General features: G+C 43.4%; 1 protein-coding gene across 1 annotated transcript in view; it reads right to left on the reverse strand.

Moving 5' to 3' along the window:
- Amfr (autocrine motility factor receptor) overlaps positions 1-8,560 on the reverse strand; it is a 43,897-nt gene extending 35,337 nt beyond the window's left edge. The window contains exons 1-2 of the mRNA XM_027405613.2: positions 8,182-8,560; positions 2,170-2,262 (exon numbers count right to left, since the gene is read on the reverse strand). Coding sequence (XP_027261414.1) covers positions 2,170-2,262; positions 8,182-8,436 — 348 coding nt within the window. The 5' untranslated portion in view covers positions 8,437-8,560. The remainder of the gene's footprint in view (positions 1-2,169; positions 2,263-8,181) is intronic.
- Between the last annotated feature and the right edge of the window lie 5,693 nt (positions 8,561-14,253).

Here is a 14,253-nt window from a genome sequence, read left to right on the forward strand (position 1 = left end):
TCCTTGACATTTCATGCTTCAGCTTCCCAAGCTATAAAATAGGTCTCAATATAATAGCCAATGTCTCACAGAATAGGTGGAGAAATAAGTGACAACTTAGTACATGTAAAGTGCTGGGTGAGACAGGGTTTCTCTGTGTAGCTTTAGAGCCTGTCCTGGAACTTACTCTGTAGACCAGACGGGCCTCGAACTCACAGAGATCCTCCCAGAGTGCTGGGATTAAAGGCATGGATCACCACTGCCCTGCATGTAAAGTGCTTTTTAAAATGCCCTAAGAGGTATTAAATGTTTTAAATATTTTTAAAATAAAACACTCTCTGGCTGGAGTGATGCTCAGGGCTTACAAGTACTTGTTGCTCTTCTAGAGGACACAATTTTGCTTTCCAGCACCCACATGTTAGCTAACAACCATTTGTAATCTGTAACTCCAGTTTTAAGGGATCTAATTCCTTCTTCTAGCTTCCATGGGCACCAGACACGCAAATGGTACATTTACATACATGTAGGTAAAACACTTATACACATAAAAATATAAGTCTTTGAAAACAAAGAGAGAGTGAAACTAAAAACCCTCTCACTACTCTAAAGCTCTACTTAATATTTATTACATTTTAGGAAGTCAGTGTCTTTGCCTCTAATGTCAGTCTTCTTTCTTAAACTTTAAGCACCCATGGAGAAAATCTATGTCAGTTCTTGGAATCTTAAATCAAAATAGCTCTTTTTTGTTGTTGTTGTTTGTGACAGGATTTCTCTGTGTAGCCCTGGCTGTCCTGGAACTCACTATGTAGACCAGGCTGGTCTCAAAACTCAGAGACTCACCTGCCTCTGTCTCCAGAGTGCACCATCACTGCTTGGCTCTCAAAATAGTTCTTAATAAATGCTACTGAGTGGCATTAATAAAATAAGCCAGCAAAGAACCACATAAAAGATATGTTCTACACTGAAAAGCTGAGTTGGGTTAATATCAAAAGTTTCAAAATACTTGAAGGCAATGTTTCCTGTAAATGTTGACCTAATATCAAACACGTTAGAGAAAACAAAGCATTGAAGGCCTAATGCTGCCACTCAGACAGCTTGCCACAGGCCTGATCCATTTCCAGCTTAGAAAGAACCAAAGTTTTGAAGAAGAAGAAATTTTTAAGTAAATTTTGAAGAATGGAGTATCAAAAGGAGCTTCTGAACCAGAAGTAACAATAATTGCAGCGCTAGGTGGCTGAGACATGAGAACTGCTGAGTTCAGGGGCAGCCTGGTCTACAGAGCAAGTTCCAGACCTGCAGAACTACATAGCAAGGTCCTGTCTCAACAAAACAAAATCATAAATAAATAATTATAATGGGATAAATTGGCTACCCTGAGTACAATCAAACAAAGTATTTTATCAAGGTTAGCTTTTCTAATTTTTATCACTGTGCTGTGACTTCTCAAGAAGAGATCTTGCTCTTGAAAAACATATTCTAAAGTATCTGGGATAAAACTGTATGATGCAGCCGGGTGTTGGTGGCGCAAGCCTGGCGTTGGTGGCGCATGCCTTTAATCCCAGCACTCGGGTGGCAGAGGCAGGTGGATCTCTGTGAGTTCAAGACCAGCCTGGTCTACAAGAGCTAGTTCCAGGGCAGCCTCCAAAGCCACAGAGAAACCCTGTCTCAAAAAAAACAAAAAAAAAACAAAAAACAAAAAACAAAAAAACAAAAACTGTATGATGCCCACTACTTAATTCCATATAGATTAGAAAAATCTGGGCTGGAGAGATGGCTCAGCCGTTAAAGGCTAAGCTCACAACCAAAAATATAAGAAAAATCTATGTAAATAAGAAGTGACTCTGAGGACTATGAAGATGGCTCAGCACTACAAGCACTTATGACTAAGCCTCCAGTTCAGTAAGAGCCCCCAGCTGAAAAGCTAAGGTGGAGAAATAGGGGAAGACACTTAGAATTCTCCTCTGGCCTCCATATGTGCCAAGCACATACACACACACACACACACACACACACACACACACACAAAAAAAAAAAAAAAAAAAAAAAAAAAAAAAAAAAACTAAAAAGTGAATCTGGATAAGGTATATCCAGGAGTTCTTTGTAGTATTCATGAAACTTTTCTATATACCTGAAATTATGCCAAATATAAGAGTGTTTTTAAATTTTCTTTACAAGAATTTGTTCACTTACCTGTCTCTCACTCACTCTAAGAGGACCGAACACAATACACTGGATAAGCTTAGCCACCAACATCAAAACACAGCAAGCAGTATTCACCAGAACCTGTCCACACATCAAAGAAAGAAAATTCAGTTCTGTGAAAAACAAATACAGTATAATATTTTCTATGAGGAATTAGGCCGTCATTCCCAAGGACAGAGCCTTTCTGGTTTCTACCTGTGCAAACTAAGTGCTCTCAAAGCTAAACAGAGACAGGGCATGGGGAGGAGAAGCGCCAGCTCCACAGCTCATTGAGTCAGACCCCGACCAGTGGGTACCCTCCAGCAAACCACCTTCCTCACATCCCTGACCAATGGGTACCCTCCAGCAGGCCACCTTCCTCATACCTCTGTCCCAGTGGGTACCCTCCAGCAAGCCACCTTCCCTTCAGACTTGACAAGACCCTACAGAAACTCTACATTGTCTCTGTAAACTGTATGTACCAAGCTTGGCATGGTGGCACACACCTGGTTCCAAACATTAGGAAGGCTAGGGCAGGATGACTGATCCTCAGTCATCTAAATTAGAAGAAATAAAAGCCCAGTACAAACACTATCTCAATAAACAATAACCGCAAAAAAATGTATGTGTCTTTGTTCCTACATGAACATTTAGTAGCTTCTGGATAACTAGTCTAGAAGTCATCGTGATCATATCAGTAAAATCCAGAACTCAAATATGCTGCCCTGCCAAACGGGGTAGGGTAGAAGGATGTATGGTCTGGAAAAAGCCAGGTAATACAGAGGACTACAGAATGGAAGGATAGTCTGGGATACCAGTGTCAAAACCAAGGCCTTCTTCCATTTGCTGAGAACACTTTCTTCTTTAAAATAATTTAAAAATGGTATTTTCAGACCTAAACAGCAAATGGGAAAGTCATCTATCTTCCCCTTACTTTGGCTCTTGTCATTGTTTTAAGATAAGATTCTCATGTACCCCAGCTCCTAAGCACCGGATGATAGAGAGATATGTGTCACCATGCCCACATGGCTGTCCCTCTACTTTTAAAAGCAGTTTAATATAATGGGGGAGTGGGGGAGAGAAGGATGGAGGAAGAGAGGGAATATGGTGACGGGGTCCTGTAAGAAAGCAAGCTCCCTTACATCTCACGAGGTGCCCTCTGTGTCTCCCACCACATACTCCTGTGGTAGAACACACACTGGCATCCCTAACTCAGTACAAAAAGATTAAAACGTGTTCAGTTCTACTCTGATGCCTAATGGGGTCAAGAAGATATTTTTGAAAGACTAAAACAAAAATAGTTCCACTGGAAGGAAAACTGTTATTTAAATTCTTTGATTAATCAGGTGGAGACAAATAGTCGATCAAAAATCCTACAGCCTTTTGACTCCTTATATAAGAACCCAGTTCAAAACATCTCAGTGCACACCTTGGACCCCAGCACTTGGGGGGCTGAAGCAGGCAGATCTCGGTGAAATTTCAACCTGTCTGCTCTACACAGCTGAGTTACAGGCCAGCCATGGGCACAAAGTAAGAGCCTGTCACAAACAAAACAAAACAAACCCCAGAATTATAAGGAACTTGCAGGCGGTCCCTGCACACATTTGGCAGCTTACAACTGCCTATAACTCTAGGTTTAGCAGGATCTACCACCCCTGATCTCCATGGGCACTGCACTGGTGCACAGGCACACATGCATACTTAATATGAAATAAAATCTTTATAGAAATGAGGGGGCTGGAAAGATGACTCAGCAGTTAAGAGCACCAGCTGTTCTTCTAGAGGACCTGGGTTCAATTCCCAACATGCATGTGGTGTCCTACAACTGCCAGTCTCATAACCAACACACACACACACACACACACACACACACACACACACACACACACGATTTTTCTTCAGTCTTTTATGAAAAGTTCAATTTATGCCCTCTTCCACCTCCAATTACAAAAGTATCTCAGAATCTCAACACCCATAGATAAACATTTCTATTTTAATCCAAATGGCAGATTTGAAAATCAGCATGTCTAAGTAAAACAGGGCTTGAAAAAGCATATGGAACCACTCGTGGTGACAGACATATATAATAAGAGCTATATGAGAGGCTAAAGTAGGAGGGCTGCAAGTTCAAGGCTGGCCTGGGCTACTTAACCAGCCCCTACATCAAAGAACAGAGAGAGGATGGGAAAGAAAAATGAGGGGTAGAAAAAGGTATATAACCACTGGGAAGGAAATGTATTAAAAAGAAATACTCTTCACAAGAAAACAAAATCAACAAAGGATTGGAAGAACTAACATTGTTTAAAGGTTCTGAATATCGCTTTCCTGGACTATTTTAATGATGATTAGCACTGACTATTCTAGTTATAGGGAAAAAGTCTTAGGCTGAAGAGATGGCTCAGTGGTTAACAGCACTTGTTGCTCTTGCAGAGGACCCTCTTAGATCCCAGCACCCATATAATGGCTCACAGCCACCCAGAACTCTTGTTCCAGAGAATCTAATGCCTTTTTCTGCCCTACAAATGCACCAGGCATGTGTATAGTACACCCTTATATATGCTGGCAAAAAAATTTATACCTATAAAATAATTCTTAAAATTTTAAAGAAAAAAGTTTTTACTTCACAAGTATTGTGTCATTCCAATAAACACAGCTCCATCTCAGCTGAAAATACAGAGCCAAGCATGGTGGCCCAGGCTATCACTGGGAGGCTGTGCTACAAACACTGCACAGAGTAGGCAGCACAAAGTCTGCCCTAAGCAGACAGACTTGGTCTCCAAAACCAGAAAAGAAAAAGCAATAACACAACTTTCAAGTACTCAAAAAACCTTAACTGAAACATTCCTCCTTTACAGTAAATGCCAAATCATTTCTCTCCAGGTACCAGTGACACTCCTGCAGAATTGATGGTGAAGCCCAGACTTCAAGCCCCAGAACTATGGAACAATCTCCAAGAACCATAAAACCAAAGCTTAGCCTGTACTCAGGAGAAAGAGGCAGGTGGATCTCTGAGTTCCAGGCTAGCCTGGTACAGAGTGAGTTCCAGGACAGGAAGGGTTACACAAAGAAACCATGTCTCAAAAACAAAAACAAAAAGCCCAGGAAGCTCAGTTGCAGCAAGCCTGATCTAAGCAACTGCTTCCTTCACTGTTTTAATATTTTAACTGCTCTACACAGCTTACTAATTTTTCTCATAGGCAGCATCCAAACAAGCTAAAAGGGTTCACGGAGCACTCGTGTCCACCACTGAAGACTTCAATGAATAAACACAAATTCCAGGGAATCCACATGAGACACTAATATTGGCCTAGAAAGGGATATGGAATTGGTATGTGACAGTAACTTTAAATAAAAGTTCAAAGGAGCACCCAGATCACAGAGAGAGGAAAAAAAGGCAGGTGTGAAGCAGAAAGAATATGTTCACATGTATACATGTATAATTCATAGAAATGAACAGTGTAAACGACTTGAGACCATCTGGATTTTTCAGAGGTTCCCACTTCAGGTCAGCACAAGAAGCTGGCAATGGGAAACTGCTATCACTTTTGTTTCCTTTGGCCTTTGAAATATGAACTTGTAGAATCTGTCCTTTAAATTTTTAAGTTTAGAACTGACCTGACCAGAGATTCCACCTACTTTTCTCACCGAATAAGGCAGAGGAGTGACAAACCAAAGATGGCTAAAATCAGCTACAAGTTAGCCTGGGCTCCACAGCTGGAGCAGTAAGAGCTTCAAAGGTTTCTCACCTTTCTCACAGCAGGGTTACCTCCTGTTACCTCTCCTTCCCACCCTCTCAGTCTCCCTTTTAAGTCACAAAAGTTGCCCAAGACAGGGGTCACTGCTCCCCAAACAACACTGAGCCTTACATACTGTTTTCCCCAGTTCACTCTCCCAAGGCTGTGTCCACACCACCTGCTGTCAATCCTTCCCCACACAGCATTCCTTTCTCCTACCTCCAAACCCCACTGGGTTTTGTGTATCTATCATCACCTATCATATTTTGCCTTATTTACATATGAGTCATTTGAGGGTTGGGGGATAGTGCTCTTCACAGCTGTGTCTTCCAGAGTGTTGGGAATAGCATCTCTGGAAGGTCTGAACGGAGTGTGCTAATACAAAACTTTCTGTAATTCTAAACTGTGTTCTGCAAAGACAAGTTCTGGAGAGCCTAATAAACAATATAACTAGTAAGATTTGCAACTGACAAAGGGCCACTTCTTGTCTATCTAGCTTGACTTTGGCAGTGTTTCATTTTTGTTTTTATGGGGGGGGTAATATATAAATACCTGTGAGTGGGGCTCAAGGCCCACCACACAGTCACTCAGTAGTTACCTGTCACACCACGGGGGTGGGGAGGTGGGGGTTTGGGGGGGGGAAGTGCTGAAGCAAACTGCTAAAGCACTAAGTTAGTACTAGGTGATAAAGAAAATTCAGTGCACTGGGCAACCACAGTACGACCAAAATGAGCATGCCCAAACTCCAGAAGAGATGGAAGAAAAACTGCATGAAATTCAAGTGAGAAATAAGGGCTTCTGGGGGGAGAGGTGGGACGATCAATTGATCAATTTGCATGCAACAAGACTGTACGAAGAAAAAAAAAATTCTTAAAAACGATTCTCAGAAAAACCAAAGGCCTTAGGTAATGTTTCATGAAGTGGTATTAACCTTGGAATTTGAACGTGGGTTTTGCAAGAAGAAACTTTTTTACGGAAAAAAAAAATCATTAAACAATACTATTGGCTGTTCTATGGGTTCAATAGTGGTTCCTTTCAAAGTCCTGCTTTTCTCAGACTTAAAAACTGCATCAAGGACTACACTATAGCCTTCACTTTTGTCAAAAGCATTCGTCAAATTTTTCTAAATTGTTTACCCTTTGACTCAAATGCAAAAAGATTTGAAATTAAACAAGATGTGAACTGAATTCTTTCCCCCCATCTTTGGTAAAGACAAGTTCATCTTTACACAGGAGTAGGGAAATGTGAACCTCACCCTTCAGTGTCTTCTATTAAACTATTCATCAAAGGACCAGGAGGCTTAATCTACAGCCCCCGGAGTTCACAAATCCCACTGCTTCCTGATGAAGCACAGTGGGAATAATTATAACAAATGAGTTGCATATATTCTACAAACGTAGACTATTAACCCCTCAGTCATTTACAGCCTACTGTAAACGCCAAACAAGAACACGGAGGAGATAAGAATCCCAAAAGCCATAGTAAATCCAAGTGACAAATTATAAATCCTGGAGCAACTTTTCTTTTTTCTGAGGGTTTATAGAAGAGGCATTCAAGTGCAAGGTGAAACCAACATTTTCTCGCAGCCGCCCAGCCTGAAATGATGTAATAAACGAAGACAGTACTTGTGTCGTGTGAACGTTGCTAATCACGCACGGGCAGAAAAACTAGAAACCTTGTTTTAAAATGGATCGTAAACGGAGAGAACGCGTTCCAAGGAGGCGCTGCCACACGGAACAGAATGTTTTGCTGCCTTCGGTCATCAAAGGGAACAGTCACCAACCATCAGGTATAAGAAAAAAAAGGACGCAGCTGGTTTGTTTGCTTCGTTAAATAGCGCCCACAGGAGGGTAATCCATTACCAAATAGCAACATTTCAAAGTTGTCTTGTTCAGAGAATAACTGTCCCAACCCGTTCAAATGCTTAAAATGTCCCCCAAACTCTCGGCCCTTTCTTCATGGAGAACCGGCCCACAACATCGCCGAGCTGGACGCGACTTGCCCCGGCTCCTCACAGCCTCCGGTCGCGCCCCGCTGTCTTGGAGTCCCCGGCCCGACCGCCCTTCCCTCGGCCCTTCTTCCGGGCGGCTCGACCCCATCCCTCCGCGGCTCGCCGTGCTCGCAGCGCCTCTCGGCCTCCAGCCCCCCGCGAGGGTCAGCCGCACGGCCTCCTCAGCCGGGTCAGGGCCGGGCCACGCCCCCCGCAGATAAAGGGTGACATGGCGGCCCCCCGCTTCCCCGCTCGCTCTCCCGCCCGCCCCCGCGCCCGGCCCGCAGCCTCGCTCACCCACACGAACAGGCTGTCCGACAGCAGGTACTGGGCCACGTCGCGGGCCCGGGGACCGCCGGCGGCCAAGCGCGGCGGCACGAGCGCCTCGGGCTGCAGCGAGGCCGTTAGCGGCTCCGGCTCGCCTGACCCGGCCTCCGGCTGGCTGAGGGCGCGATAGGCGCTGACGATGGTGCCTAGCAAGGCCAGGCCGCTGAGGCCCGTGTAGGTGCGGAGGCTGGGCCACGGGAAGCGCTCGAGGAAGAGCAGCGGCATGGCGGCGGCGGCGAGCTCCGACACCCGGGGCTCCCCGCGCTGCGGCCAGGCGCCTGCGGCAGCCTCGCGAACGGCGCCCACGGGCTCTGGCGTCGCTGCCGCCGCCGCCGCTCGGGGCCGGGCCGGCCGCTCCTGGCTGCTCGCGCCGCTCCGCCCCGCGCCGCTCCCGCTGCTGCCCCTGCCGGCGCGGAAGAGCCTCGCGGAATCGGGGCGGGCCGCCGCCCCTAGCGGGACGCGGGCGGGACGAGCGCGGGGGCGCGGCCTTCGTCCCCCGCCCCCAGCGGGCGCGCCGCAGCCCTACCGGCACAGCACCCGGCCTAGTGCCCCGCGTCCCGGCCCCCTGCAGCATCCTTGGCGACCCTGGGCCCACTGACGCCGCCTACGCGCCCCAGCCGGGCTCTAGAGTGAGCCCGGCCCGTGGGCAATGACGGCAGGCCTGTGTGCGTGCCCAGGCGGCAAGGTGCGGTACGCAGGCCCCTGGCCTCTGGTCCCTTGTTCTCCCAGGTAAAACAGGTAAACCCTTGGTCCCACCACCCTGTGGACTAGCAGTTTCCATGGTGTCCTAAAGGGGAACACGATGTTTAGGAAATAATAGAAGCCCTGACCATTTCTTTAACCAAGTCTTAAGTCTGTTTACAAATAACTGCGAGTAGACTATTTTTAAAACGGAGCCAGTTTAACAGGAAATAAAAATATGTTCCCGCTTATGCTACAAGTAGAATGTAAATGGTACATCCTGGAAAATGCCTCTTCCTCAAAGGTAAACCAAAGAGTGACCATTGGACGCGACAGTTACCTGGCTTAAATATCTAAGAAATGAAAACATACACCCACGAAAAACAACTACACAGAGGTTGACAGTAGCATTATTACCAAATTTACCCAGAGGGGAAAAACTCCAATGGAATATAGTGTTTGAAAATGACGTACGGATACATGCTACAATATAAGAGAACGTTGAAGACATGCCTGAGTAAGCCAAACACAAGTATCTACTTCGTGATCCCACTGATAAGGCAAATACATGGAATGTAGAGTAATGACGAGTAAAAGGGGAACATGAGAGAACTGGAGGTGACAGCTAAAGAACAAACTGTGGTACTAGTTTCCTGAAGTGATGGTGTTCTAAAATTGCTGTTATACACCTAAAAGACACCGAATTATACACTATAAACATCGAGTTACATCGCTATATACGAAGTACATAAAATAACATGAGGTACACTCTTTTTAGTCATTATATCCCCCCACCATTCGGTAGTGCCTATCCCTGAATGTATGCTCTGTAAGTAGCTGGTGAATTTTCCAAATTTTCTTTTTCTTTCTTTCTTTTTGTTTGTTTTCAAGACAGAATTTCTCGGTGTAGCTTTGGAGGCTGTTCTGGAACTAGCTCTTGTAGACCATGCTGGTCTCGAACTCACAGAGATCTACCTGCCTCTGACTCCCAAGTACTGGAATTAAAGGCATGCGCCACCATCTCCCAGCTCTGTTTCTTCTTACAGAATTAGTAGCTCATAGTTTTTTTGGTTTTTTGTTTTTTTGTTTTTTTTTTTTTAAGTCACTTTGTAGTAATTCTTAAAAACACCTTGCCAAATGTCTTCATATGCTTAAGTTCTCTTTGGTTCTCTCCCCAGTCATTTGCAAGATGGCTCAGCATTGGATAAAGCATTTGCTACAAAGCTTGATGACCTAACTTTGATTCCCACAACTCCCAGAAGTTATTCTCTTGACTTTTATATCATGTGCACATACACATGCACACTATCATGTGCACATACACATGCACCCAAGCACATAAAAATAACACCGAGTGCTGTGGAATACTTGTTTAAGGTATGTTTCATTCATTTATGCTGTGGAGTATTTGTTTAATGATGCAAAGATGTGTTGCATTCTTTTGTTTTTTGGTTCTTTTGAAACAGGGTTTCTCTGTGGCTTTGGAGCCTATCCTGGAACTAGCTCTTGTAGACCAGGCTGGCCTCGAACTCACAGAGATCCACCTGTCTCTGCCTCCCGAGTGCTGGGATTAAAGGCGAGTGCCACTAATGCCTGGCATGTTGCATTCTTTTATGTTGCATTTGTTTACCTCTGTAAAGCTGTTACTTTGCCTGCCTAAAACAGCTGATTAGTCTAGTAAAGAGCTGAACGACCAATAGCCAGGCAGGAGAGAGAACTAGGGCTTTCAGGCAGAGAGAATACATAGGGATTAGAATGAGGATTGAGGACTGAGAGAAGGAGAAGAGGAGGATGCCAGGGGCCAGCCACCCAGCCACACAATGAGTAGCAAAGAAAAATATACAGAATAAAGAGAAGTAAAAAGCCCAGAGGCAAAACGTAGTTTAAAAGAAACAGAATAATTTGTTAGAAAAGCTGGCTAGAAACAAGCCAAGCTAAGTACAGGCATTCGTTAAGTAAGAATAAGTCTCTATTTATTTGGGAGCTAGGTGGTGCCCCCACATCAAAGAGTTAAAAAAAAAAAGAAAGAAAGAAAGAAAGCTCCACTACATGGGAGAAGAAATGAGAATGGTAATTTTCCAGGGAAGTGTTCTATTTCACAAGGTCAGATCTGAGTCACCATGGTTTTTAAACCATACTCATTTGTGATTCACATCCAATCTAAGCCACAAAACAGTAATATTAAATACCAAACTTGTCCTTTCATATTGTCGATAACAGAGCTGCCTTTTTTAATCTCTGAAGCTTGGGCTTTCTGAAAAAAAAAATCATACATGTGTAACAGGTAAATTAATCCAACCCAGCTGCATTTTAAAAGAATTAAAAAGATTTTGAGTAGTTTTTGGGTTGTTGGCGTGTGTATGTGTTTGTTTGCTTGCTTTTTACTAGTCATTGTTCTATTCCCTTTTACCTCCAAAAAGTACTTTTCCCCTCATCCTCAAGGGCCTGATTAAGACACTTGTTCTCACTCTAGCCCAGTCTGGCCTCCAGCTTGAGGTAATTCTCCTACCTGAACCTCCTAAATGTTAGAGGATTACAGGCATGAACCACCTCACCCAACTAGCTCCCATCTATCTCTGTCTCTGCCTCCCCTTCTCCCCATCCTTCCCCTCTCCCTGCACTAAAGGCAGCTTGTTAATTTTGAATAGGGTCTGGATGATCTTGAACTCCTGAAGTGATCAGCCTGCCTCAACCTCCTAAGGAGCTAAGACTTCGGAGAATACCACAGTGTGAATACCCGTCTCTAGATGGGCTTTGTTTTTTTCAAGAACTAAACAAACCCTCTAAAGTTTTTTTTTTTTTTTTTTTTTTTTTTTTTTTTTTTTTTTTTTTTTTTTAAGATTTATTGTGTGTGTGTGTGTGCGCGTATGTGCGCGCACGTGCACTCGAGTGCACTCTCATCTTCGGGAATTTATGTGTAACATGTGTGCAGGTGCCCACTAGGTTTCAGATCCTCTGAAACTGCAATCATAGGAAGTTGTGAGCTGCCGTGTGGGTGCTGAGAATCAAACCTGGGTCTTCTGTTAGAGTAGCCAGTGTTCTGAAACTGCTGAGCCATTGCTCCAGCACCCCCTCTAAAATCTTAATCAGAAGCCAAATTAGAAGTAGCTCTCACTTGTAATCCTGTAGATGAAGAAACAGCTGCTAATATGAACAATATGTAGTTAACACAACTGTGTTGCAGCTTTAAGTATCCCAGTCTTGAGGCTCTAAATCCAGTGACTCCATCAACTGCAGATAACTGAATCTACTAAGGATATGCTAAGGGACAAGAAAAGGGGGAAAGGAAGCATCCATAGGCCAGATAATCAATCAGGTCCTTGCCACTATGCCAAACTGGCCCCCTTACTCAGTGGCCCTGACCACAGACAAGAAAACAGAATTTCACAGGATCACTCCTGGTACATTAAGTTTAGCAACCCTCCACCGCACAGGATTATCCCAAACAATTAGCTGTTCCGTTTTAAATGCTTTTATTGATACAAAATTTTAAGAAAGAACAATGACCATTTTAGTCAAACTTTTGCTTTACAAATATAAAAATATAACCAAAACTCCAGTTTCTTTATACATTCCTATAAACAAACCAGGAAGGTGCTCAAAGCCTTAACTATAAATGGTACTTGTATACTATATATGAACACAATGACCAGCTTTTCTGTCTTGGGGGGAACATGAACTGAACACAGAGCTTTCTAAGCAAGCACTCTACCACTGAACAACATCCCTAGGCAAAGGTCAAGGTTTTTTTGTTTTGTTGTTTTTTAACACATTGCTCTTTCAACAGAACAGTATAATTTATGCATTTCTCCAATTTAGCTCTAGACTTAATTCCTCACTAAAATACAAAATACATTAAACTGCTTAATCTTGATATGTCTGTGTTTTTGTTCTGGTTAATTTTTTCTTAAAATAGGATATATGTGTGGGTTAATATTAAGGTGAATTTAATGGCTCAAGCTGAATTAGAGGCTATTTAAACAGAGGCAAACCTGAGTGAGGTCAGTTTAACCCAAGTAAGTGACAGCAAACAAGTAATGTGTTGGAAAATCAAATCTAAGCTGCAGAAGCTAAGCTTCTTTAACAGTGTAACTTGGAAAACTGAAAATTCTCTGCGTCAGTCAGCAATCCACATACTGTTCCAAACACTAAGAATTAGTAAAAAGCTTTAAGTTTGGGGAACTTAAATATGGAGAGTACTTCATCTCAACTCACTAAGCAGGTACTTTCAGAATGAAGTACTAACTCCCTTGTACACTGAGGGGTGCTCCAACACAATGGGGACTCTAGCAGGCCTTTAGAAGAACCAGAAGGGGTTAAAAGCACTGGCTGGTTTTCCCAGAGAACAGCAATTAGATTCCCAGCACCCACATGATAGCTCACAACCATGTCTAACTCCAGTCCCAGGAGATCTGATACCCTCTTCCGGCCTCTGTGACACTGTACACATATGGTGCATAGGTGTGCATACAGGCATCACACCCATACACTTTAAAAACAGAGAATACAAGTTGGCATTTAAGTGTTGTCTACTCTTTTTGTTTTGTTTTTGAGGTTTCTTTGTGTGGCCCTGGCTGACCTGGAACTCTCTTTGTAGACCAGCCTGACCTTGAACTCAGAAGATTCACTCGCCTCTGCCTCCTGAACCACATTGTAGTGCTGCCTTCTCTCTCTGTTTTTTTTTCTCTGTAGTTTTAGAGGTTGCCCTGGCACTCACTCTTGTAGACCAGGCTGGCCTCGAACTCACAGACAGCCGCCTGCTTCTGCCTACTCTTTAAGGAAGTGTGTGTGTGTGTGTGTGTGTCACAATGATCTATCTGTTGGGGATTTTTTTTTTCAATTCTCCCAAGAGTAGATCAATTCTAAATATGACTTGAAGCAATTGAGTTATACACTTTCATTTTCTCCCTTTACTCAATTAAACATTTCCTAAGGTCACTTAGTTTTGTATAGAGCATGTACTACTAGCATTAGTGAGAAAATTTCATTTGTAAATTACTTTAAAAAAAGTTGGTTGGTCAAAGGCTTATTTTAATACTCTCCAAATTTAGTGTATACATCATTGGAATGACACTCTAAAACTTGTATTCTGAAGGTGATGTTACATATCAAAAAAATCTCAACACTTGTGTTCTTTTTGAATACTTGAAAGAACACATGAAATTTGAACCTAATTCATCTCTGTTCATCAGGAAACAAGAGTATTGGGATGCAACTGTAATTGACCAAAGGCTTTAAAACTTTGTGTTTATGTGATGGGAATTTTCTGTTTAAAGTCAGCTCTCTTACATACCAAGCCTAGAACACCAGGCAACTTAAATCAAAGATCTCAGAATATGAACGTCTGGCTCAAGCATTTAG

Source organism: Cricetulus griseus, chromosome 3 (genome assembly GCF_003668045.3).
Source record: "Cricetulus griseus strain 17A/GY chromosome 3, alternate assembly CriGri-PICRH-1.0, whole genome shotgun sequence".
NCBI classification, from domain to species: Eukaryota; Metazoa; Chordata; class Mammalia; order Rodentia; family Cricetidae; genus Cricetulus; species Cricetulus griseus.